This window comes from Polypterus senegalus, chromosome 15 (assembly GCF_016835505.1).
Source record: "Polypterus senegalus isolate Bchr_013 chromosome 15, ASM1683550v1, whole genome shotgun sequence".
Classification (NCBI taxonomy): domain Eukaryota; kingdom Metazoa; phylum Chordata; class Cladistia; order Polypteriformes; family Polypteridae; genus Polypterus; species Polypterus senegalus.
The window spans coordinates 10,412,936-10,438,292 of NC_053168.1; the positions used below are offsets into that span (position 1 = coordinate 10,412,936).

At 42.0% G+C, this 25,357-nt stretch overlaps 1 protein-coding gene across 1 annotated transcript; it reads left to right on the plus strand.

Annotated features, from left to right (window-relative positions):
* The first annotated feature begins 1,932 nt into the window (after positions 1–1,932).
* Positions 1,933–21,183, plus strand: LOC120516013 (C-C chemokine receptor type 8-like). The gene is made up of 2 exons (XM_039737438.1): positions 1,933–2,019; positions 19,664–21,183. The coding sequence occupies exon 2, from the start codon at positions 19,686–19,688 to the stop codon at positions 20,709–20,711; it is 1,026 nt and encodes a 341-aa protein (XP_039593372.1). The 5' UTR covers positions 1,933–2,019; positions 19,664–19,685; the 3' UTR covers positions 20,712–21,183.
* The last annotated feature ends 4,174 nt before the right edge of the window (positions 21,184–25,357 follow it).

The following is a 25,357-nucleotide window of genomic DNA, read 5'->3' on the forward strand; positions in this document are numbered from 1 at the left end:
TGTGGAAGGTCGTGAATGGGTCTCGCTGACTTTCGAATCAGCAAGGGGGAACTATTATTATATTATTATTATTATATATATATTATATTATTATTATTATTATTATTATTATTATTATATATTATTATGTGATATCATCTACTGTTGAATTCTGTTCTGTACTCGTAATATTTCTCTTGTACTATTATATTGTATTGAAGATGACTTCTGTTCTGTTCTGTGTATTCTGTTGTATTGACCCCCCTTCCTTTTGACACCCACTGCACACCCAACCTACCTGGTAAGGGGTCTCTCTTTGAACTGCCATTCCTGAGGTTTCTTCCAGTTTTTTCCCTACAAGGTTTTTTTTTTTTGGGGGTGTTTTCCTCGTCTTCGTAGAGAGTCAAGGCTGGGGGGCTGTTAAATGGCAGGGTCTGTTAAAGCCCACTGCGGCGCTTCATGTGTGATTTTGGGCTATACCGAAATGTATTGTATTGTATTGTATTGTATTGTATTGTATTGTATTGTACTGTATTGTATTGTATTGTATTGTGTTGTATTGTATTGTGTTGTATTGTGTTGTATAACTGCTCCCAGCCCCTCTAATGATCTTGCTTGAATCACCAAAGGGGATACCGACCTCTTGCTTGGATGATTGCATTTGAATCATCAAGGGGTACTCTGGTGGGTCACTAAAAAAAAAACTTTACATGGGAAAGCAGGGGTTGCAACTTCAAAAAAAGGGCTGAGAGACGCAGCTATGGGGCATCTCTGAGATGAGGTGGATGGGACTGTTGGCTGAAACTGTGCCTTTCTATGTAGAACAGCGCGGATAGTTAGAAATTGGGAGTACCCATTATCCAGTGTCACACACATGTGCTTAGGAGGCAGCTAACAAGCCCTAAGGTGAGTGATACTACAAGGAATAAAGGGTTGGTTAAACATACTAATGCCTCTCTCTCTTTATCAGCAGAACTAAAGAAGATAAACAACAACTCACCATCCATACTTCCGGTCACTCAAAATGGCTTCCACTTAATTCCGGCTCCGTAGTCCAGTGATGATGTTACTTCCGGCTCCTCTTTATAATGTTACTTCCGGCTTTGGCATGATGACGTCACTTCTGGGTCCCTCTATGATGACATCACTTCCAGCTCACCAAGATGTCATCACTTCTGGCCCGCCACAATGACGTCATTATTGTTCCTTAGTGATGACATCACTTCCAGCCATCTGCTTGTGATGTCATTTCCTGCCACCATTTTGTATAAAAACCCAATGTAGTCGTCTCAACTGTCAAATGTTCTTACTTTTGATCCATTCTTGCCATTTCTCAATTCATTTTGTCCCAGGACATTATATGGGATCATTGCCCAACTCTTTGCGAGACTTTGTGAGTCTTTATTTCTGCCACACCAGATAAATTCCTGCTGTTCTGGAAGTCAAAGGAGGTGTAAACAGGACATAAGTAGCTGGCACTTCAGTGTTCATCTCATCTCAGGGAGGAAACCATAATCAGTGCAGAGAGCAGCAAGTCGAGCAGGAGATCTGACTCACTCACCACACACTCTGAAGCCTTTCCTGATGATTGAACCCACAACCTCGTGGTCTCCAGACTCACACTTTTCCTGGAAAGCCACATGACCTAAAGAGGGCCTGTTAGACCCCCTTCGGCAGTAACATATGATTTGCCTCTCAGGCCTCCATTCTCGACGTTAGTGGCATACGGGTGGTGGTGACTGTTGGATCTTCTCGCAAGAAGGAGGCCCAACTCAACAGGGCACCGAAGGTTTCTGGAGGTCACAAGGCTCTGATATGATAAAAATATAAATGGCCAATGTTGCAAAACTTCCTTTTCTGGAAAAGAAAAGGGGAAACTGGAGATTTGTGAGATACAGAAGGGAGCAAAAATAATCCTGAAGAGCTTCATTTCTGTTCTGTTCTGACAACATTCTTGTTTCGGCGACTTTCTTCTGGAGAAAAGGACACGGACGTCATTGTGCCAGCCATCCAAACCTGGTGAATCCGTCAGAAATAAAGGTAAGGCACACAGGTTTGTGAAAATCCGGCCTTGTGCAGGAGTCTTGTCTGGCAGGAATGGTGAATTAGAAAAGAACAGGAAGAGTTTTCTAGGGGGCTCCTTGTCTTGGAATCAAATTGTTGGTGCAAAGGGGGAGACGACCTCAGGGGCTGCTTTGTGAAAAACTGGGTGACATGTTAGAGCTGAGTGGGCCGAAAAGTTTGGGATTCAATTGAATTGAATTCAGTTTATTTTTGTAAGGTGCACCAGCACAGGGACAAGTGCTCAGGTAAAATTTAGATACTTTACTAATTCCATAATGAGCACTCAGAGAGACAAATTCATTTAAAACTGATTAACGTGAGTAGTGCCCACCGCTGCATTTTTTAGTAGGTTGGCATCTTCAGATCTCGATGTGCCCTCTGGTTTGTAAGTAATAAGAAGTTCAGAGTAATAAGCAGGTGTGGCGGCCCGGGTTGGCTGCAGCTGCCATAGTGACCTTGAACCCGGGTCATGTCTGAGGATGAGGTTGGCAATGAGGGCACATCACAACAAGATGTGCTAAGTGCTTTTATTCAAAAGTGGTCCACAAAATAAATAGTAAATAAATAATCTTCCATATTAATAGTGTTCTAAGTGCAGGTTAAAATATCCAACAAATAAATAAATCAGTTAAAATACACTGAGCCTCGACGTCTTTTTCTAAAAATGATTACTTCTCAGCTCACTCTTATCCGGCCTGCTCAACCCGAGGAGACGTCCTCTGACAGACGTCATGTCCTCGTCGCTGTCATGATTTGCTACGATTTTAGGTCCTCGAAGTCCGCCAGTGGTTATTTCCATCGTTTGGTCCTCTTCCAGTGTTGCTAGGGGTGAGGCTACAGAGGTCGTGACCCCTGAGTAATCGACGTGATGGAATTAAAGGACAGCTAGGAGTGCAAATCCTGACCCGATCTGCGGACACCAAATATCTGAAGTGTTCAGCGTGTATCTTTGTGTCCTTTTCTTGCATCTACTTTTGGTTTTGTTCTCTCGACGTGATTGTTTTGTCTCGGGTTTGGCTTCACGTTTTTTTATATGCATCTCCTAGTTTCGCCATCCCTCAGTGTCGCCACAATACCCCACCAGCCCTGCTCCTTTCTCCTGCCACCATTCCTCATTCTCTGCAGGACCCCATTTTGAACGGTGGAATGGTCGCTCCTCCTCCATGGATGTCCACCGGGAGCGCCATTAACTCAATCCTCCGAGGCCACATTGCCAACCGCCCGCCTGCCTCCTCTCCACACGGCATGCCTCCTTTTTGTACTTTTCATTTTCTTGTTCTTTCTTTCTCGTTTTTGTTTTTCTTTCCTTTCTCCATATTTGGTCTGGCCCCGTCTGTACTTGAGTGGGAGAAGGCGACTAATCAACGCACCTCAGACTGCTAAAGAGGGAACTGCACAAACTGCACACGTCAAAATGTGAAGGTGTGCTCTGCCAACCCCCTCATTAACACCCCAGTGTTACATTTCAGCCAGGGTTTCTCCCGAGGTTGGGGTTCAAATCCTTGTTTTAGGTCCTTTTTGTTCATTTTCATCATTTTTTATGTTCATGTTTCTTTTGTTTGTTAACTGCATTGTGTACGATGCCTTAGATAGATAGATACTTTATTAATCCCAAGGGGAAATTCACATACTCCAGCAGCAGTATACTGATAAAGTACAATATTAAATTAAAGAGTGATACCAATGCAGGTAAAACAGACAATAACTTTATATAATATTAACGGTGGATAGGTTCCATGTGTTTTGTGGGTGGTTCCCCCAAGATGAGGGGCTGCCTGCCAATCACTGCCAGGAAGTGCCCTATAAATCTGGAGTGTCTCCCACGGCTCCTGGTGGTTCGTTTGCGAATGCACTCTGGAGTTGGTGAGCTCTTGTTTCTCTCTGTGCTTTGTACCTTTTTGATTCTGATTCTTTTTTAATTTTGGGACTGTGTTTGCTTTAAATTGCCTTTGTAGCTCCCCAAACTCCCAAACAAGAGCTCAGACACATGCTTGCTATGAATACTAAATGTTTTTTTGTGTGAAACTCTTACACAAGTAATCGTTTCCCACATGACAAAATCAACTCTCTGTCGTTTCTCCTCCGCTCCTTTGGACAAGCTTTGTCTTCCTCTTCCCAAGTCTGACTCTATGTGTTGAGATGGGCAGCTCCTTTTATGTAAAACCCGGGAACACTACTGGTGCCCCAAAACTGTGGCTCGGGAGTACTTCAAAGTGAGGCTGGATCCCAACAAAGTGGGACTCAGTAGATCCTTCTGATCCCCTGGCATCCCCCACATAACCCAATCAGGGCTGAGCCAATGAACTACAGTTCTCAATGTGCCCTGTGGTAGAATCCATAGTGGTGCCATAACCCAAGGAGGCTGCCATCTAGCGCCTCAGGGGAGACCATGCCCTAACCAAACTATTTTCCCTTGTCCTTCCATGTCGGGTATGGATCCCCACATGCCATCATTCACCCCTTATTATTAATTCCTCTTGCCGTTGTGCTCCACAGATCCTAATTCTTTTTACAGAATAATTTTGGACAATAAATAACTTCTTTATAAGGATCCTGCTGGGGTTTGATGATTTTACCCTGCTAGTCCACTTATTAGATGCACTTTTTTGGATTGTACAAACAACAGGCTACCATACACATCTACGCCACATAATCCTCTATCACATCTTACCACAGCAAGGGACCTCGGCCACTTAAGGGTTTTGAAAAGATTTTGAAATCAGCCCTAAATGTAACTGGAAGGTAGTATAAGGATGTGAGGACTGGAGTTATGTGTTTGTACTTTGTAGTTCTTGCAGCAGCATTTTGAATGAACTGAAAGCTTCCCAATGAACGATTGAGATAGCCAGTAAATAACACGTTGGAGTTGTCAGTTCTGCTAGAAATAGATAGATAGATAGATAGATAGATAGATAGATAGATAGATAGATAGATAGATAGATAGATCAAACGCACTATATTATAGATAGATAGATAGATAGATAGATAGATAGATAGATAGATAGATAGATAGATCAAACGCACTATATTATAGATAGATAGATAGATAGATAGATAGATAGATAGATAGATAGATAGATAGATAGATAGATAGATAGATAGATAGATAGATAGATAGATAGATAGATAGATAGATACTTTATTAATTCCAAGGGGAAATTCACATACTCCAGCAGCAGTATACTGATAAAGAACAATATTAAATTAAAGAGTAATAACAATGCAGGTAAAACAGACAATAACTTTATATAATATTAACGTTCCCCCGCCCCCGCCCGGGTGGAATTGAAGAGTCGCATAGTGTGGGGTCTCCTCAGTCTGTCAGTGGAGCAGGATGGTGTCAGGAGTCTGTCTGTCGCTGAAGCTGCTCCTCTGTCTGGAGATGATCCTGTTCGGTGGATGCAGTGGATTCTGCGTGATTGACAGGAGTCTGCTCAGCGCCCGTCGCTCTGCCATGGATGTCAGACTGTCCAGCTCCGTGCCTACAATAGAGCCTGCCTTCCTCACCAGTTTGTCCAGGCGTGAGGCGTCCCTCTTCTTTATGCTGCCTCCCCAGCACACAACCGTGTAGAAGAGGCCGCTCGCCACAACTGTCTGATAGAACATCTGCAGCACCTTATTGCAGATGTTGAAGGACGCCAGCCTTCTAATGAAGTATAGTCGGCTCTGACCTTTCTTACACAGAGCATCAGTATTGGCAGTCCAGTCCAATTTATCATCCAGCTGCACTCCCAGGTATTTATAGGTCTGCACCCTCTGCACAGTCACCTCTGATGATCACGGGGTCCATGAGGTTGCCTGGGCCTCCTAAAATCCACCACCAGCTCCTTGGTCTTGCTGGTGTTCAGTTGTAGGTGGTTTAAGCCGCACCATTTAACAAAGTCCTTGATTAGGTTCCTATACTCCTCCTCCTGCCCACTCCTGATGCAGCCCACGATAGCAGTGTCATCAGGGAACTTTTGCACGTGGCAGGACTCCGAATCGTATTGGAAGTCTGATGTATGTTGGCTGAACAGGACCGGAGAAAGTCCAGTCCCCTACGGTGCTCCTGTGCTGCTGACCACAATGTCAGACCTGCAGTTCCCGAGACGCACATACTGAGGTCTGTCTGTAAGATAGTCCACGATCCATGCCACCAGGTATGAATCTACTGCCATCTCAGTCAGCAAATAAGGCCATAGGCCCCCAAACACAAGTACACAACACAGTCCTGGGATCAAACAGAAGATCATTGTTTTATTTTACAGTTACCTGCAAATCCTTTCCACAGTAGAACATTACACAATCTTCATATCTCCTTCAACTAATACAAATCTTCTTGTCTCCTTCTACACCCCCCATAGAGGAATCTCAGCTTCTTTCATGCCAAACCCATCAGTACTTCCAGTGTCAGTAAGAGTTTCTGGGTCAGGAGGAAATTCTTTAAAGTGGGGACTGTCTATTCCTGCACCCATGGACCACAAAAGGGCTGCCTTACGGGACTGCAGTTCCCAGCCTGCCCTGCGGTTGTCCATGAAGGCGCTGTAGCCCAGGAAGATGGCCACTTATTGTATGGGGGAGCAAACAGTCTGCGTGATTACCCTCCCCTTGTCCTTCTATTAAACTGGCCTCTCGACCGGGTAAGGAACCTTGAGCCATCCCAGCCAGAACACCAGCCCATGTTTGGTGTCCATGATGCCTTCATATTTAGAAAATGCTGTAATGTTCCACCATTTTTAAGATAGGTAGTTTTGTAATGTGCGTTTTAAACAACATGATAGGCTAAACTGCACACTGATTCAGTAAAACTAATGGTGAGTCCGTCTGAGTGACATAAGGTTGTTTGTTGTCTTCATCATTCTTTCACAATTGATAGCATTTCGTTTTTTTTCTGTTGTGATGGAAACCCGGGCGTCCAACAGCCCAAACCCCAATACGAACACACACAGCACAGTCCTGGGTTCAAATATAGGTAGGTTTATTAACCTTATCACCTCAAATATGTTACACGAGCACAAATCACAGGTTTTCCTCTCCACAATTCTTTCTTTCTACCGCACTGCCCTCCTACGGTCAAGCGTTGCTCCATTACCTTCCAGCTCTGACTCGCCTGGATAAAGGAGTGCGGTCCCTTTTATTACAGACCTGGGAGTAATTCCGGTGTCAGGGCGATTGTCCGACGGAAGCACTTCCGGGTCACACGGAAGTCCATTATAACAGGAAGCTTGTCTCCCTGCAACGCCCTCTCGTGGCCCACCCAGTGACTCTAACAGGTCCAAACTACATCTCCCAGCATGCCTTGCTTGTTTCCTAGGGGACACCGACATCTAGGGCTGCTGCCATCTAGCATACTGGGAGAATAAAAAGCTTCCAGCGACGTCTTTCTTTCCTAGTGAGCTGTCCGTCCATCACTTTTGGTCCTCCCATCCGGGTAAGGAACCATTGATTCTCCTGGCCAGGATGTCCGACCGGCCCATGTGATTTCTACATCTGTATTCTCACCCATCCGCTCCGTTAACTCACTGACATCATCACTTAAGGAGAGCATTGGAGAAACGTCATTTAGTCTAAAAATGAAAAAAGTATAATTGGGTGCATACGAGTGACAGCCTGTGACAGACTGTGACATCCCCGGCACCTTGTCAAGGCTGTTTCTCGCTTTGCACCCAGTATCAGTGGGGTTAGCCTCCCACCATTCTAAAATCATCCATCCTTCCATCCATTATCCAACCCGCTATATCCTAACTACAGTGTCATGGGGGTCAGTTGGAGCCATTCCCAGCCAACACAGGGCGCAAGGCAGGAACAAATCCCTGGGCAGGGCACCAGCCCACCACAGGGCACTCACGCCCACACACTAAGCACACACCAGGGACAAGTTAGAATCGCCAATCCACCTAACCTGCATGTCTTTGGACTGTGGGAGGAAACCGGAGCACCCGGAGGAAACCCACGCAGACCATTCTAAATTGAAACAAAGCATATTGAGAATGAAAGTTTCCACTTGTAAATGTTATTTACAGCTTAAAAATATGAAGTGATGACCAAATAGAAAGTGAGAGGCAGCAGTGAAGTTTTAAACATACAACAAATGGAAAGTGCAAACAAATTCACGCATCACCAAAATAATATCGCCTTCGTATTGCACAAACATGATTTTAAAGAATTCCTCATGGCGACACCACAATCTAAAGCCCGCCTTTTTATTTGTCCTTGTCACCTTCTAGGCTCAACTGGCGTAAGTGATACCATCCCGAGGCGTTAGGGGGCGCTGTTTCTAAGACTACCGTGTCATCCTTTATCTGCAGTGGCGAGAAGGGGGCAACTGACTCCGCCCCTTCCTGTTAAAGCCCGCATGCCCCATCTGGACCTGAACTATAACTGCCTTTCCCAAGGTTTCTTCCATTTCCTTTTCCGTTTCTTCCATTTTTGAAGGAGAAAGAAAGAGAGAGAGAAAGAAAGAGACAGATAGAGAAGAAACGAAAGGAAAGGAAAGTAAAGTGTACTGGTGCTTGTTGGAACTGCATAAATAAAATCAAATGTGCTTTGGTACTTGTGTCCTGAGCCTCTGTCTGTGATCCGGGCTGGAATGTTCTCAAAGTATAAGGAGTGACAGATAGTGGGGCTCAGGAGCAGGAAGGACTGTGACAAAAGGACTGGCCATTTCAAAATGACGTCACACTCTTCACATGTTGTCTTGACTACTGGCTGTGATGAATGGAAGTCCATTCAGGCTGCCTGAAAATGACAAAGGGACACTCTGCCTTGAACACCCTGTTAATGTCATCAACCCCTCAATGTAGCCATACAACTGATCCATCTATGAAGAGGCCTTAACGGTATCATAACCCCGTCTTGACAGCAAAACAGAAGCATACATAGGCATCAGAAACATTGTGGGCCTCTGAGCTCCTGGGGTCCCCCGCCAGTGCCCATTGTGCCAATATGTTTAGATGGCCCTAGGCCTGGGACAAAATACAATACAATTTATTTCTGTGTAGCCTAAAATCACACAAGAAGTGTCGCAATGGGCATTAACAGGAATTGCCTCTTGACAGCCCCCCAGTCTTGACTCTCTAAGAAGATGAGGAAAAACTCCCAAAAAAACACCCCAGTAGGGAAAAAATGGAAGAAACCTCAGGAAAGGCAATTCAAAGAGAGACCCCTTACCAGGTAGGTTGGGCGTGCAGTGGGTGTCAAAAAGAAAAAGGGGGGTCAATACAACAAAATACACAGAACAGAAGTCATCCTCAATACAATATAATAGTACAAGAGAAATATTACAAGTACAGAAGAGAATTCAACAGTAGATGATATCACATAAGAGGATTTGGATTTGTTCAGAGTCCTGAAGACCTCAGCCATCAAGCTGCCTCCCCTATTGGCCAATCCACTGCTGACATGGCGCTGTGCCAGCCAATCCGATGAAAGGATCCCTCTACCTGACGATTCCTGCATGAAGGGCCATTTCAGAGAGAGTGCGGTGTGTTGGAGTGGGAGCGTAGTCCCCTTGGAACTGTGAGACTGCAGCGAAAGGACAAATTGATTTCATAATTACAGGCTGGTCGTGGATCAAAATGAAGGCCTGGGGTGGGAGTTATGATTCTGAAGGAGTCCAGTGACAGCCATTTGGTTCACTCCGTAAGCTCTTACTGCTTCTAATTGTCTTCCTTTACTATAACTGACCTGCTTTGAAAGGTTCTGACCAATTAAATGACACCCGATCAAAGATGACACATGGCAGCTTCTGGCTAAGGAAGAACATTTTTAAATGATGGCTTTAGAAACTACAGCTCAGAGATGAGTGGCACTGCCATCGAAACCAGCGAAAAGTTTTGAAAAACAAGAAATGCACCTTTGTGGTTTGTGGTTGGCATCCTTTTCCCTTTTTTGTTGTTATTTGACGTGTAGCAATATGACCTGAGTCGTTCTCTTGCACTGTCATACGTGGGTGCAGAATCAACACCGATGACAATACCAACATTATGGCGCGGATTTCCTAAAATATCAGTTGCATGTATCAGACGATGTATTATCTTTTTTTTTTTCACCAGCTCAGTAATGTAGAAATGGAAGCCTCTTATCTCAGTCACTTCAGGTACCAAATACAATACAATACAATACAGTTTATTTTTGTATAGCCCAAAATCACACAGGAAGTGCCGCAATGGGCTTTAACAGGCCCTGCCTTTTGACAGCCCCCAGCCTTGACTCTCTGAGAAGACAAGGAAAAACTCCCAATAAAAACCTTGTAGGGAAAAATGGAAGAAACCTCGGGAAAGGCAGTTCAAAGAGAGACCCTTTCCAGGTAGGTTGGGCGTGCAGTGGTGTCAAAAGTAGGGGGTCAATACAATACAATATACACAACAGAACAATTCCTTAAGACAGCATAATAAAAATTTTAGAATTACGGTTTAACAGTAGATGATATGACATAATTAGGTTTGGATATTTTTAGAGTCCTGGAGACCTCATCCATCTAGCTGCATCTCCATTTGGCCATGCCACGGCTGAAACATTGCTCCGATGAAAGGACCCCTCTTTCCCATGATTCCTGTGATCCTCCATCAGGGATGACTTTACCATAGGCAGGCAAACAACTTGGCAGGTGGGTCGTGGCACCAATGGCCACATTTGGGTACCGAGAAAAGAAACAGAATAGGTGAGGGTTAGTATTCAAATATAATTATCATGTTACTTATGTTATAGTGCTAATGACTAACAACAGAGATGCAGTATGTACAGTTAATCAGCAGCTCTAGTCAGGATATGCTAAACTGAAGTAGTGAGTCTTCAGCCGGGATTTAAAGGCTGAGACCGAGGGGCATCTCTTATGGAAGCAGGAAGACCATTCCACAGTTTAGGGGCCCTGTAACTAAAAGCTCGACCTCCCACTGTTATTTTATTAATCCTTGGAATCCTAAGCAGACCGGCATCTTGAGATCTTAATGTGCTCAGGTTTGTAAGTCATGATAAGTTCAGACAAGTAAGCGGACCTTGGCCATTTAATGCTTTATATGTTAAAAGGAGGATTTTGAAATCTGCCCTAAATTTAACTGGGAGCCAGTGTAAAGATTTAAGAACTGGGGTTATGTGTTCATATTTTCTTGTTCTTGTAATAATTCTTGCAGCGCATTTTGGATTAACTGGAGGCTGTATAGAGAACAGTTTGAACAGCCAGTGAACACCGCATTGCAGTAGTCAATCCTACTAGAGATAAATGCATGAATTAATTTCTCACAATCCTGTTTATTTAGAAAGCGCCTTAATTTCCTAATATTTTTAAGATGGAAAAACATGTTTTGGACGACTTTGTAATATGCTTTAAATGACATGCTAGAGTCAAAGATAACTCCTAGATTGCGGGCTGATTCAGTAAAATTAATTGGGATTCCAACTGAGTTAAATGACGACAAAATATTGCTGTGATCAGCGTCATTCCCTCCAACAATTAACATCTCTGTTTTATCTGTATTTAAAGACAAGTAGTTCTCATTCATCCATTCCTTTAATTCACTAACACAACTAATTAAAGACAACATCGGAGAAACTTCATTTGATTTAAATGAAAGGTATAACTGGGTGTCATCTGCATACAGTGAAAATTAACATTATGTTTCCTAATGAGAGATCCCAGTGGAAGCATGTAAAGTGAAAACAGTAAAGGTCCCAGTACTGAGCCCTGCGGACACCATATTGAACTTCTGTGTATAATGATGGAGTACTGTCAGCACATTTCTGTACATACTGGAATCGATTTGATAAATAAGAACTGAACCAAGCGAGCACGGGCCTGTAAGCCCAACATCGTTTTCTAGCCTGTGCAGTAAAATAGAATGGTCAATGGTGTCAAATGCTGCACTTAAGTCCAACAACATAATTACAGTGGAATTTCCTTCATCAGAGGATATCAGAATGTCATTTACAACCCGTGTTAGTGCCGTTTCTGTACTATGACCAGTCGAAAGCCAGACTGGAATTTCTCAAATAAATTGTAATGCGTAAGGTGTGACTGAAGCTGACTGGCGACTACTTTCTCTAGTATTTTAGAGAGAAATGGTAAATTTGAAATAGGCCTATAGTTATTTAGTATGTGTGGGTCTAGGTCTGACTTTTTAAGTAAAGGTTTAATGACTGACACTTTTAGTGCATCAGGTACTGTGCCATGCAATAATGAACTATTGATAATGTTTAGAATAGGTGCTACAAGAACATCCATTGCACTTTTTACTAGTTTTGTTGGCACTGGATCTAGGGAACAAGTAGTGGGCTTCATTTTAGAAATTAAAGTTAAGACTTCCTGCTCAGTTACAGGATTAAAATTATTAAAGTGCTGAATGCAATGTGAGCAGGGTCTGCTAAGCTAGTATTTGGTTTGTACTGTGATGCTGAGATCTGGGATCTTATATTTTTAATTTTCTCATTGAAGAAGTTCATAAAGTCTGTACTGCTAATATCTGTTGGTATTTTGCACTGTTGATCTGAATTCCCATTTGTTAATTTAGCCACTGCTCTAAAAAGTACCCTAGGATTTTTATTATTGCTATCTATTAATGTAGAATAGTATTCTGAGCGAGCTTTAAAGAGGGCCTTTTTATATTTATTAACACTCTCTGTCCATGCAATTTGAAAGACATGTAGCTTTGTTGTTCTCCATCTGCGCTCCAGTTTTGGCACTCTAATTTAAGAGCTCGAGTGTTTTCATTAAACCAGGGAGAGTTTCTATGTGCTTTGATCACTTTTGTATTTAGGGGAGCCACTGTGTCCAGAGCATCTCTCAAGGTCACATTATAATGTGATGTTAGCTGATCTAAATTGTTTTCCACGTTTACATTTGATGTTAACTGATCTAAATGGTTTTCCACAATTACACTCGACTTACTCAAGGTATCTATAAATTTTGAAGCAGAATTACAATCTAGATGTCGCACTGTCTTTGTTTTAATCTGTGAGTGCGTTGGCATGGGCAGAACTAAATCAAACGTAATTAAGAAGTGATCGGAAATAACTACATTTAATGGAGTAATATTTAAATTTTGAATTTCAACTTTGTAAGTTATAATTAAATCTAATGTATGGTTATGATTATGAGTTGGACCTTTGACAATCTGACAAAATCTTACTGAATTTAACAAATAAGTAAAACATTTGCTAAAAGTGTCAGTTTCCACATCAATGTGTACATTAAAATCCCCATCAGAACTACGTGATCATAATTTATAGCCAAATCAGACAGAAGGTTGCTAAATTCAGTCATGAACAATGAATATGGCCCTGGTGGTCTGTAGACTAGCACTATAATTGTGTTGGAATCTGTTTTAATATTTAAAATGAATGCCTCAAAGGATGTAAAGTTGCCTAAATTTTTAGGAGTGATTTGCATTTTGTTACAATGAATTATTCCAAGGCCTCCTCCTCGACCAGAATCTCTAGACTTATGAAGGAACGAGTATCCATCTGGTGACGCCTCAGCTAGGCGAACAGTGTCACATTTACTAAGCCAGGTTTCAGTAAGAAGACACAGATCAGATTTTGTACTTAATATTATATCATTTACCAAAACAGCTTTAGTGCCAAGAGAGCGAATGTTCAATAAACAGCATTTAAAACTGCATGGTTCTTTCTGAACTGCTGATATATTTTTTGTTTTAATTTGAATTAAATTTCTATTACAGATGCCCCTGGTGGAGTGTCTGGTTTTATCCCTTGGTCTAATTATACACCTTATTTTTTGGTTATCAATTAATTTATGGTTTGTTTCAAGACTAAATTTACTGGATGCCCCACAACAGGGATTATGGGTAACAGCTTCAGGAAAATAACAGGTGGGATAAACAACAGCCTGTGATTTAAGATCACATGACTGCGGCCTGGATGGTGCTCTAATCAGTCAACCAGGCAGTTTTGCTGCCATATTTTGGGATAATACATAAGATCCCTCCAGTTAGGATGAAGACCATCTCTTCTGAAAAATCCAGGCCTTTCCCAAAAATCATCCCAATTGTTCACAAATGCTATGCTTTTATTTGCACACCAGGTTTCTAGCCAGCAGTGAAAGGAATGCAATCTGCTATAAATCACATCCCCTCTATACAATCTTGGTAAGGGACCAGATACAATTAAATTCCGACATTTTGTTTTAGCTTTGGTGCATAGAGAGATGAAGTTCCGCTTTAATACCTCAGATTGCTGTAAATAAATATCATTAGTGCCGACATGCAGCAATAAGGTAGATACTTCATCGTCGGCAACACGGTCCAATGCGGCCTTTATGCCAGAAATCTTGGCCCCTGCAAGGCACTTAACATTAACTGCTGGTTTAACATAGTTTGGAATTCTAACATTCCGCACTATGGAATCGCCAATTATGAGCACTTTATTATTCTCAGTTTCCACAGGCGCGCTGCGGAGAGCTGAGAACCTGTTCTGGGTCGAATTGGTGACCTGGGTGCTGGGGACTAAATTTTGGATTCTTAGACCCCCGTCTTACTGTTACCCACTCGCCCTGTGGCTGAATTGGTGCTGCTGATTTCGGCCGCACTGACTACAGTGGGACCTGGAGAGACTGAAGCCGAATCGATGTAGCCGAATTGTCTAAACAAACCGAGTCGATCCAATTTTCGGTTTGCCTAATCGCTATCAGATTCCTAACGCGGTCCTCCAATTCGCGTATTTTCCCGACCAACTCTAAATTAACTAAACATTTTTGGCAGGTGAAGCTATCTGCACTGTCGGCCGGAAAACCTGAGCTGTACATACTGCAGGACACACAACATATAAACGTGCCCTCGATGGGCAGAGAGCAGATAGAACTTACATTAAATGTTGAAGTCATCTTTGCCGTTTTTATAGGTGCTTCTGCGCTTTCCGTGTTGTTTCCGTGTTCCGTGCCCATCAAGATTGAAAACCGTTCCAGGGATGTTAGTAATTTGGGGGATTTCACTGAGGTGGTACATGCAGATATCCTAAAATGTATTTCTTTCATCAGATTGGCTGATCGGCACAAAGTCCACTATAGAATGACCAGCATGGGGTGGATGGCCAGTTGGCTGAGGTCTCCAGGGGCCTCATGTGTAACGCCGTGCGTAGAACTCGCACTATAACATGGCGTAAGCACAAAAGCCGAAATGTGCTTACGCACAGAAAAATCCAGATGCAAGAATCTGTGCGTACTCCAACTTCCACGTTCTTCCGCTACATAAATCCCGACCAGCGTGAAAACTACGCCTCGTGCACGCGCATTATGTAACGCCCCAACTCCTCCCAGAATTACGCCTATTTGAATATGCAAATCAGTATAAATCGCCCTTAAGCGCAGCCTTCTGTGAAAAGACAATGGGAAAAGCACGGGGGAAAATATAAGAATTTCAGCGAATACCAAGTGGATGCAAAGGAAAAACATACAATTTGTTCAAATAAACCGTGGTATAATCAACAAAATGAAGTTGATCGAGTGACATAGCGTGTTGGAGAAACTTGAAAGCTCACATCCACAAAATCGCACAGTGCCGGAAATAAAAAAGAAGTCACATATCAAAGTCGCCGTGAAAAGCCGAGTTGTAAGCCCACCGTCTGAGTGTCATATGAAAGTTTATTAGGGTACAGAGAAAAAAAGGCACACGGTGGGAAAAAAGCACGAAATGTCCACTTCAATCTCGAATTTTCCACTTTAATCACGTAGTTTATTTTGTCATTTAGTAAAACATTATAAACTTCATCTTAAAATCGTTTAATTAACCAGTTTCTCAAATCACATCGTAATTAAAGTAGCACGTTAAATGCTTTGTTTTGTATTTGATTTTCTACTCGTATGTGCTCTATGAGTGTGAATCACTACTTGCTTCTTAAACCGGCTCTCTTCCTCCAACTGGACACAAAGTCCATGACATTCGTGATATTACAGCTCTCTGAATAACTAAAATACTGAGATGTATACGTGATGTCATTTTCATGATAATAGGAGCTAAAGCACATTATTAAACATGTGTTTCATGAGCCTCGTGCTCATGACAAGCATTTAACTTTTGTCGAAATTTGTCGCTGTGTTTTAGCTGTGTTGTTATTTTCTCTTTCTGTGTTATATTCAATATATATTGGCGTGGCCGCCACTGCAGTCCTTGCTTTTCTTTCCCCAAGTAACCGATCGCCACACAATCAGCTCTGTAATAGGCGTTAAGCCATCTGTAAGCTTAGCGATTCTTCAAAACGTTTAAAGAACATTGAAATATCTTCGTAGTACATGTTTAATTATTCTATCCTTCACGACACTCCCAGTGAAGAATATAGATTATTTAAATGAAGTTAAAGTTTTATGTGTATAATTTAACAAACATATTTTGCTGCATTTCACCTTAAAAATATGTAAATACGCGCTTTATAAAGTGGCTCAGGTTGTGAGATATTATAACTGTAGTGCAAGTTTACAGTGAGGTGATTGTACTTATAAGTCCTAACAGTTCTACAAGGAGCAATTGATTGAATGCATTTAAAGTTCTTGGGATTAAACTGTTTTGAACCACGAGGTCCGCACAGGAAAGGCTTTAAAACGTTTTGCCGTGGCAGAGACAGCGTGTCCTTAATGCCGTATACCGATAATTCTCTTTCTGATCAGCTGCTGCTGTGATTCACACTCAGATACAGTGATATAAATACTCCGAGTCGTGCAGTGAGAGTAATATGGAAAAAAGATGATCCGCTGTGGCAACTCCTAATGGGAGGAGCTGAAAGAAGAAGAAGAAGAAGAAGAAGAAGAAGTGAGAGTAACAACGCTAAAGCAGTTATGGCATTTGGAATACTATGGCTGTTCCCTGGACCATTATATTGTTACAAGTTAATTACAATCAGATGCGTTACACTAATAAACAATATGCGGTTAGTTTCTGTGTATTTATAAAGCCGTGTCATGAAAATAATGAGTAATCACACAAGAACAGTAGCACTGCTTTGACGCTGGGTGCCGCCAGTCTGCAAAACCGAGCGGAGAACTTGTACGACAAGGCATGAGGTACCGTGGAAAAGTGCGTGGCTTTACGCCAAGTGTAGGTTTTATACATCGCGATTTGAACGTGGAAAAGTTCTTACGCAACATTTCTGTGCGTACGCACCGTTTATACATGAGGCCCCAGGTCTGGAATGTCTCCCACTTTGTCTTGACTTCCTTTTTTTAATTTTAATTTCCTCCATTGTCAACTGGCCATAATTCATCAGATGATCTTTAAAATTACAAATAAAGACATGCGGTGGGGAGGCAACATAAAGAAGAGGGACGCTTCATGCCTGGACAAACTGGTGAGGAAGGCAGGCTCTGTTGTAGGCACGATGCTGGACAGTTTGACATCTGTAGCAGAGTGACGGGCGCTGAGCAGACTCCTGTCAATCATGGAGAATCCACTGCATCCACTGAACAGGATCATCTCCAGACAGAGGAGCAGCTTCAGAGACAGACTGCTATCACCGTCTTGCTCCACTGACAGACTGAGGAGACCCCACACTATGTGACTCTTCAATTCCACCCGGGGGGGTAAACGTTAACATTATACAAAGTTATTGTCTGTTATACCTGCATTGATATCACTCTTTAATTTAATATTGTTCTTTATCAGTATGTTGCTGTTGGAGTATGTGAATTTCCCCTTGGGATTAATAAAGTATCTATCTATCTATCTATCTATCTATCTATGCAAAATGGTTATCAACTTCTATGCTAGATAGCACTCATTGCTTTTATTAGCGGATGATGCCAAAACATGTGGATTGGCAGATAATTTGGAATCCATTATAACATCACAGAAGGACTTGGATAGCATACAGGCTTGGGCAGATGAAATTTAGTGCCAGTAAATGTAAAGAATTACACATAGGAAGTAAAAATGAGAGGTTTGAATACACAATGGGCGGTCGGAAAATTGAGAGTCCACCTTATGAGAAGGACTTAGGAGTCATAGCGGAATATCAAGTGCCAGACAGTGTTCAGAAGCCAATAAGAAGGCTAACAGAATGTCAGGTTATATAGCGCCTTGATGTGTGGAGTACAAATCACAGGAGGTTCTGCTCAAGTTTTGTAACGCACTGGTGAGGCCTCATCTAGAACAGGGGTTGCCAAGTCCGGTCCTGGATGACCACCGTGGCTGCAGGTTTTCATTCTAATCCTTTTTTTAATGGGTGCCCTGTTTGTGCTGCTAATTAACTTCTTGTGAATTAATTTTAATTAAATTGCTTTCTTAAGATTTGTTCCCCTGAATTTCTTCATTTTTTCCTTAAATGGCATTCAAACAGAAATGAAATGTGAAGTGAGTGAGCCAACAAAGGACCAACTAAGTCAGATTCTCAAACTCCACCCAGTTGCTTAATTAGGCGTTGATTCTTGTCGTTTATTAAACTCGTTCTTTAATTCCGCGGCTTGTTGCTGCTCTCATGGTGCATTAGCAGTTATTTCTGAATGATTGATTTTCTCTTCTGTAAGAGGACTGTTAAAACGTTTTGTGGACCTGAGCAGACCAACATTCCTGAGACCTTCATCTTTCTTTATTTTCAGATATTGTATGGTAGACACCAGTTGTTTTGGTTCATTTTGTATCTTGTTATTATTTGGCTGCTAATTAAGGAAACAGAAACAATTAAGGGGTCTGAGTTCTCAAGAGCAAGTCATCCATCCATCCATTATCCAACCCGCTATACCCTAATGACAGGGTCACGCGGGTCAGCTGGAGCCAATCCCAGCCCACTGCATGGTGCACACACACTAGGGACACTTTTGGATCGCCAATGCACCTAACCTGCATGTCTTTGGACCATGGGAGGAAACCCACACAGACACGGGGAGAACATGCAAACTCCACGCAGGGAGGACTTGGGAACAACAACAACAACAACAACATTTATTTATATAGCACATTTTCATACAAACAGTAGCTCAAAGTGCTTTACATATTAAAGAATAGAAAAATGAAAGACACAATTATAAAATAAAATAAATCAACATTAATTTACATCGAATAAGAGTAAGGTTCAATGGCCAGGGGGGACAGAAAAACAAAAACTCAGACGGCTGGAGAAAAAATAAAATCTGTAGGGATTCCAGACCATGAGACCGCCCAGTCCCCTCTGGGCATTCTACCTAAAAGTGAACCCAGGTATCCTTACTGCGAGGTAGCAGCGATACCACTGCGCCACCATGCCACTCTATATATAAAATAGAGGAAACCGAAGCAAACCCACGCAGACACAGGGAGAACATGCAAACTCCACGCAGGGAGGACTTGGGAAGCGAACCCAGGTATCCTTACTGCGAGGTAGCAGTGCTACCACTGTGCCACCGTGTCACTCTATATATTAAATAGAGGAAACCGAAGCAAACCCACGCAGACACAGGGAGAACATGCAAACTCCACGCAAGGAGGACCCAGAAAACGATAACGGTAAATTTCGCACAAACATTAAGAAGTTCTGCTTCACATAGAGAACCACAGTCACATGGAATGAGTGACCAAGTAGTGTGGTAAGCAGCAGGACTTCAGGGACCTTCAAAACTGGACTTGAAGTTATTTTAAAAGCATTCAGCGGACAGAACTGGCGAGGTTTGTTGGGCTGAATGGCCTGTCCTCGTCCAGATTGTTCTAATGTTCTGATGTTTCATTTTTAGGTCTGAACATCTCAACCCCAAGATGGAGTCCATCACAGAAGGCTACCCCGCAGATTACAGCTCCTCCTTTGACTACTCGGAGCTGGAGGAACACGCTCCCTGTATTAAGTCAAAGGTCGGCGCTTTATTCCTCCCGGCTTTGTACTCCGTGCTCTTCGTGACTGGACTTCTCGGGAACAGCCTGGTCATCTTTCTCCTGGTCCGCGCTGTAAAGCTCAAGAGCACATCTGACGTGGCCTTCTTGAACCTGGCCATCTCAGATCTCCTGTTTGTGGTTACCTTTCCATTCCTGGCCCACTACGCCCGGGATCAGTGGGTTTTTGGAGATGTGCTGTGTAAGATCATCATGGGCCTCTATCATGTTGGCTTTTATGGTGGGATTTATTTTGTGGCCCTCATGAGTGTAGACAATTGCTTGGCCGTCACCTCTTCAGGTTATGCAACCAAAACCACAACAGCCAAAACCAGCCTCGCCATTAGTCTTACCGTCTGGGTGATTTCTTTTGGAAGCTCCTTCCCAGAGGTCACGTATAACCAAGTTATCAACGATGGCGAAATTACCTGCAGGCCTCTGTACCCTCAAACAGCAATCACAGCCCTTACCATACTTCATATTTTTAAAATGAACATCCTGGGCTTCTTAATCCCACTAACAGTATTAACCGTGTGTCACGCTGTGGCCATTAGAAGATCGCCCGTCAGTCAGGCCATTAAGAATCAAGCAGTAAAGCGTGTCTCTTGCATCGTCCTGGCATTTTTGGTCTTCTGGACTCCATACAACATTGCATCATTTTTGGACGCCTTACATCATTTTCATATCTTTGATGATTGTGAATCAAGCAAGATGCTGGACCTGAGTCTTCAAATCACTGAGGCCATTGCCTTCATGTATAGCTGCTTTTACCCGTTAGTCTTCATTGGTATTGAAGAAAAGCTGAAACGCTATCTGATCAAAAAATTCACCAGAAACCTTTCCACGCATGGACATGCAGTGAAAACTCAATTGTCCCTAACGGTCATCTCCAATACGGCATCAGTAGCCTTGTAGTGCTGTTACATTGCTATTGTTCTGGTTGGTGTGTCGTCATTTATTTGTCATCTCTTTGAAACTCTTCCTGTCTTTGTAAGGTCGGTTGTGGCCAATAATATCCAACTGCAGAGCCGCGCAGCCACTACATCTCATTTCTTGGCAGACGTCATGTGATGTGCAGAACACGTGTGGCTGTGATACCCTGCAAGTTTGATCCTTCTTGTTGTGGCAGAAAAGATGGTTAGTGAATCCCTGGAGGAATTAGAGTTTTGCGTTGCCACAACCAAACAGAGAGGAGTCGATAGAAGAGTCATATGAAAAAGACTGGGGAGGAAAGTTCAAAAAGTAAAGCATAAGGGATAGTCAGGGAGGAGGAAAGGGAAGGACCAGCAGTGTTTTCTTGCAAGAAATGGATTGACATTGCAAACAGACGAACATACAGATGCAGACACACGCACACGTTTATCCTTTCATTACGGGCGATTTGGTATGGGATTTATAAAGGCAGCGCTAATGTTTGTGATGTGCCTTCAGTTGGAATGATAAATGCAATGCATTTTATTACTAACAATATTTGTGATGCACCATCTGTTGGAATCATAGAGACAGAGCAACTGCACAGATGCAGAAACATTTATTATTTTATTAAAGTGAATTTGGTATGGGATTTGTAAAAACAGTGCTAATATTTATGATGCACCATCTATTGGAATCACAAAGACAGATAAACTGCTCAGATGCAGAAAAATGTATTATTTTATTCGGGTGGATTTGATATGGGATTTGTAACGGCAGTGCTAATATTTGTGATGCAACATCTGTTGGAATGACAGAAACATAGTAGCTGATCAGACACACAGATACACAGACACACAGACACCCTTTTATTAAGGTGGATTTGATATAAGATTTATAAAGGCACCACTAATATTTGTGATGTGCCATCTGCTGGAATGATAAATGCATTGCATTTTATTATACAAATGTTTGTGATGCACCATCTGTTGGAATTACAGAGACAGAGCAACTGCACAGATGCAGAAACATTTATTATTTTATTAGGGTGGATTTTGTATGGGATTTGTAAAAGCAGAGCTAATATTTCTGATGCACTATCTGTTGGAATGATACATTCAATGCATTTTATTATACGAATGTTTGTGATGCACCATCTGTTGGAATGACAAAGACATAGGAAGTTGACAGACACACAGATACACAGACACACAAACACTTATTCTTTTATTGAGGTGGATTTGGTATGGGGTTTATAAAGACAGCACTAGTATTTGTGATGTACCATCTGTTGGAATGATAAATGCATTCCATTTTATTATTACAAATTTTTGTGATGCACCATCTATTGGAATGACAGAAGCATAGCAACTGGACAGACACACAAACACTTATTATTTTATTTGAGTGGATTTGATTTGGAATTTATAAAGGTAGCATTAATATTTGTGATGCACCATCTGTTGGAATGATACATGCAATGGATTTTATTATTCAAATGTTTGTAATGCACCATCTGTTGGAATGACAAAGACATAGCAAGTTGACAGACACACAGATACACAAACACTTATCCTTTTATTAAGGTGGATTTGGTTTGGAATTTATAAAGGTAGCATTAATATCTGTGATGCACCATCTGTTGGAATAATACATGCAATGCATTTTATTACTACCAATATTTGCGATGCACCATCTGTTGGAATGATACATGCAATGGATTTTATTATTCAAATGTTTGTGATGCACCATTTTTTTGGAATGATGAATGCAATGCATATGTCTCTGTTATATGCCATTTGGTATGGGATTCATTAAGAACAGCAGTTAATATTTGTGATACGCCATCTGTTGGAATGACAAATACTATGCATTTTATTACTACAAATGTTTGTGATGCACCATCTTTTGGAATGAAAAAATGCAATAAATATATCTCTGTTATATGTCATCTGGTATCAAGTCGCCCTCAGTACGGGATGCAGGATGGTGCAGAGACAGAACTCATGGGGTGGGGATGGACGTAAGGGGGGCATAGACAGACAAGATCAGGGTTCGGATTTCATACCCACCCATGTAAAATTAACCTCGTTTGCATGGCCAGATGTGGGGGGCTCAGAGTTAGCCGTACAATCCCATCCTGCTTGCCACTACGAGGAGTTTTGCTCGACCTGCCAAAGCATTTATTTATTTTTCTTCTTGAAATAATTGGTTCATAAAATGCTATACGAACTCCAAACTTTGCCTTATGAAAGCAGCATTTGCTCATTTATAATGTGTTTCTTCTTGCTGCCTAATTAAATGTACAGGTACTGTTATCTTGTTGGTATATCATTATGGTTTGTGGGCTTTGGACCAAGGTAACTCCTAACTATTGTTATTTTATCTCACCTAAGTTATACTTCTTTGATGTTTAGTTTTCTGCATGTGAATTTTGGACTGAAATGCATTTACTTTTTAAGGCGCATTTCCACATTACTGTGTATTATTGTTATGGCTATGGCCAAAGCTTAAGAAGCCATGCACTTCGTTGTGAATAACATAAAGGCATTGGACTGATGTGTTTATTACTTGACCCCCTGTGCACCCCTGAGAAGCTACGTCCCTGCCCTATCCCATGACCTGCAGCAAGGACCTTCTCTTTGACATGGGATTCATAAAAGCAGTGTTAATGTTTGTGATACGCCATCTGTTGGAATGACAGAGACATAGGAATCAGAAAGACACACAGAGACTTATACTTTTTTGTTTTTAATTAAGGTCAATTAAAAAGAGGTGAAAAACATCAAAGTATACCTGAAATATTGGCCATGTCTCTCCTCGGACAAACTTAATAAAGACCAATGCAAGCTTTACATTCAAAAAGCTTAAAATACCTACAGCATGGAGGTGGGATGGGCAAAGAAAACACTGCAGGTGCTCAGCCAACTGCAATGACTTGGGTGTGAAAACGCTAGGTGAGAGGGTGGGGGTTAAAGGAGCCAAAAAAAAGAACATATTTGGCATTCAAACAAAAAAAAAAAAAGAATGAGAAACGCTGAGCAAAGATGACAGCTAAGAAGAAGAGTGCTGACCACTTCCTCCTCATTCATTATCCTTGTTCATCCTATTGGTTTTTATCCTACTAGTTTGGAAGAAACTGGTTTCTTAAATATAAAATCGTTTTTTGTATATCGTGGTCGTGCAAGAAATGATAACTCCACAGAATAAATGTTACTTGGTGCCAACCTGGCCATCCCTGTTTTCTTCACTGTCTCTTTCAGGAACAAAGAGTGCATTTGATGGCACGACTAAGCAAAATTAACAGCAAAAACAACAAAACAGCCAATCTGGGGCTTGTAGTAATAAGGCTTTGTCTCTTTCTTTGGGTTTGATTATGGAACTCTGCCTTGCGGGTTACTCCATCAGCTACTTCCACCTTGGGATTTATGGGCTGGGGACAGGAAGAAGGAGAGTCTGTTGCCCTCATGTGGCATCTTCTTGGTGCTGTGGAGGGAAAAGAAGAGCACATGATTAGTATCAGCGGCCCCGCTCGTCCCAGATGGGTAGTACATACCTCAGGTGAGCCCTGAAGGTGATCCTCTGAAACACATGAGTGACAACATGAATTCCTGGTTTCATATCCATCTACTTGAATAAGTCCTGTGATTTATGGGCACACCATCCAGGGTCTCTTGAGTCTCCTTGCAAGGCTGAACCTGACATCTTGGGTTTGATGATATTAGACATTGAAGGGTTTGCTTCCTGAACACATTCAGGTGGGTCTGAAGTGTTTAAGCTTAAAAATCACCTTTAAATAGTCCTATCATGTACATGCAATCTCCTCTTTTTGAGATTTCCTCTCATATTTTAAGTACAAGTGCAACTGGGATATCTGTGCTGATCTGAAAGTTGCAGCACTGCATTTCGAATATATCACATCCTAAGGATGGGACAGCTATTTTAAAGGGGCTCAATGCATAAAAAAAAAACTGGCCACCCCTTAAGCAGGGCAGAAAAGGGTGGCGCACAAACCACTCATCAACCCAACACTGAGATTTTTGCCTAATCTCTATATATAAAGTCAATTCTGGATGTTTCACATGCAACCAATAAAGTGATTCTGAGTCGGATACAACTTGGGCTGATGAAAAATTTCATGAATGTGATTGTTTTGCCTTGGTAGGGTCCTCGGGAGACCCAATTATGTTCATAAGAATTACTAATGAATCTTTGATCAGTGGTGTCATTGGGGGGATGCTTGAAGGGCTTTAGACCCTGATCTTTGATGACCCCCCACACACACACACATCCCAGACCCTGATCTTCAACAGCCATCTCCCCTATGGATGACTTGAGAGAAACTCCATGCTTTTTGAAATCTTCCCCCTGAACCCGAATTTCCATCTAACATACTGTTATACATTATTGTTATTGAGGTGTCTTTTATTTTTCTAGTCAGAGTCTCTTAGTTAATGTTACATGTGAAAGAAAGGACGTGAGGAAATGGAAGACACTCCATTAAGGAGCCATTGCCATTTGTTTATAGAAAAGTTAATGGAGCTGGTGTTGGGGGTGCAGTAGTGGGGATTTGTTGTTGAATATTAATAAAGAGTTTTGCTGGCTGAGGTGTTTAACGTGCATTGTGGTCTGATTTCTTTGCTCAAAGA

Coding starts and splice junctions, on each gene's coding strand:
- LOC120516013 (XM_039737438.1), top strand. CDS start 19,686: ATGGAGTCCATCACAGAAGGCTACCCCGCAGATTACAGCTCCTCCTTT.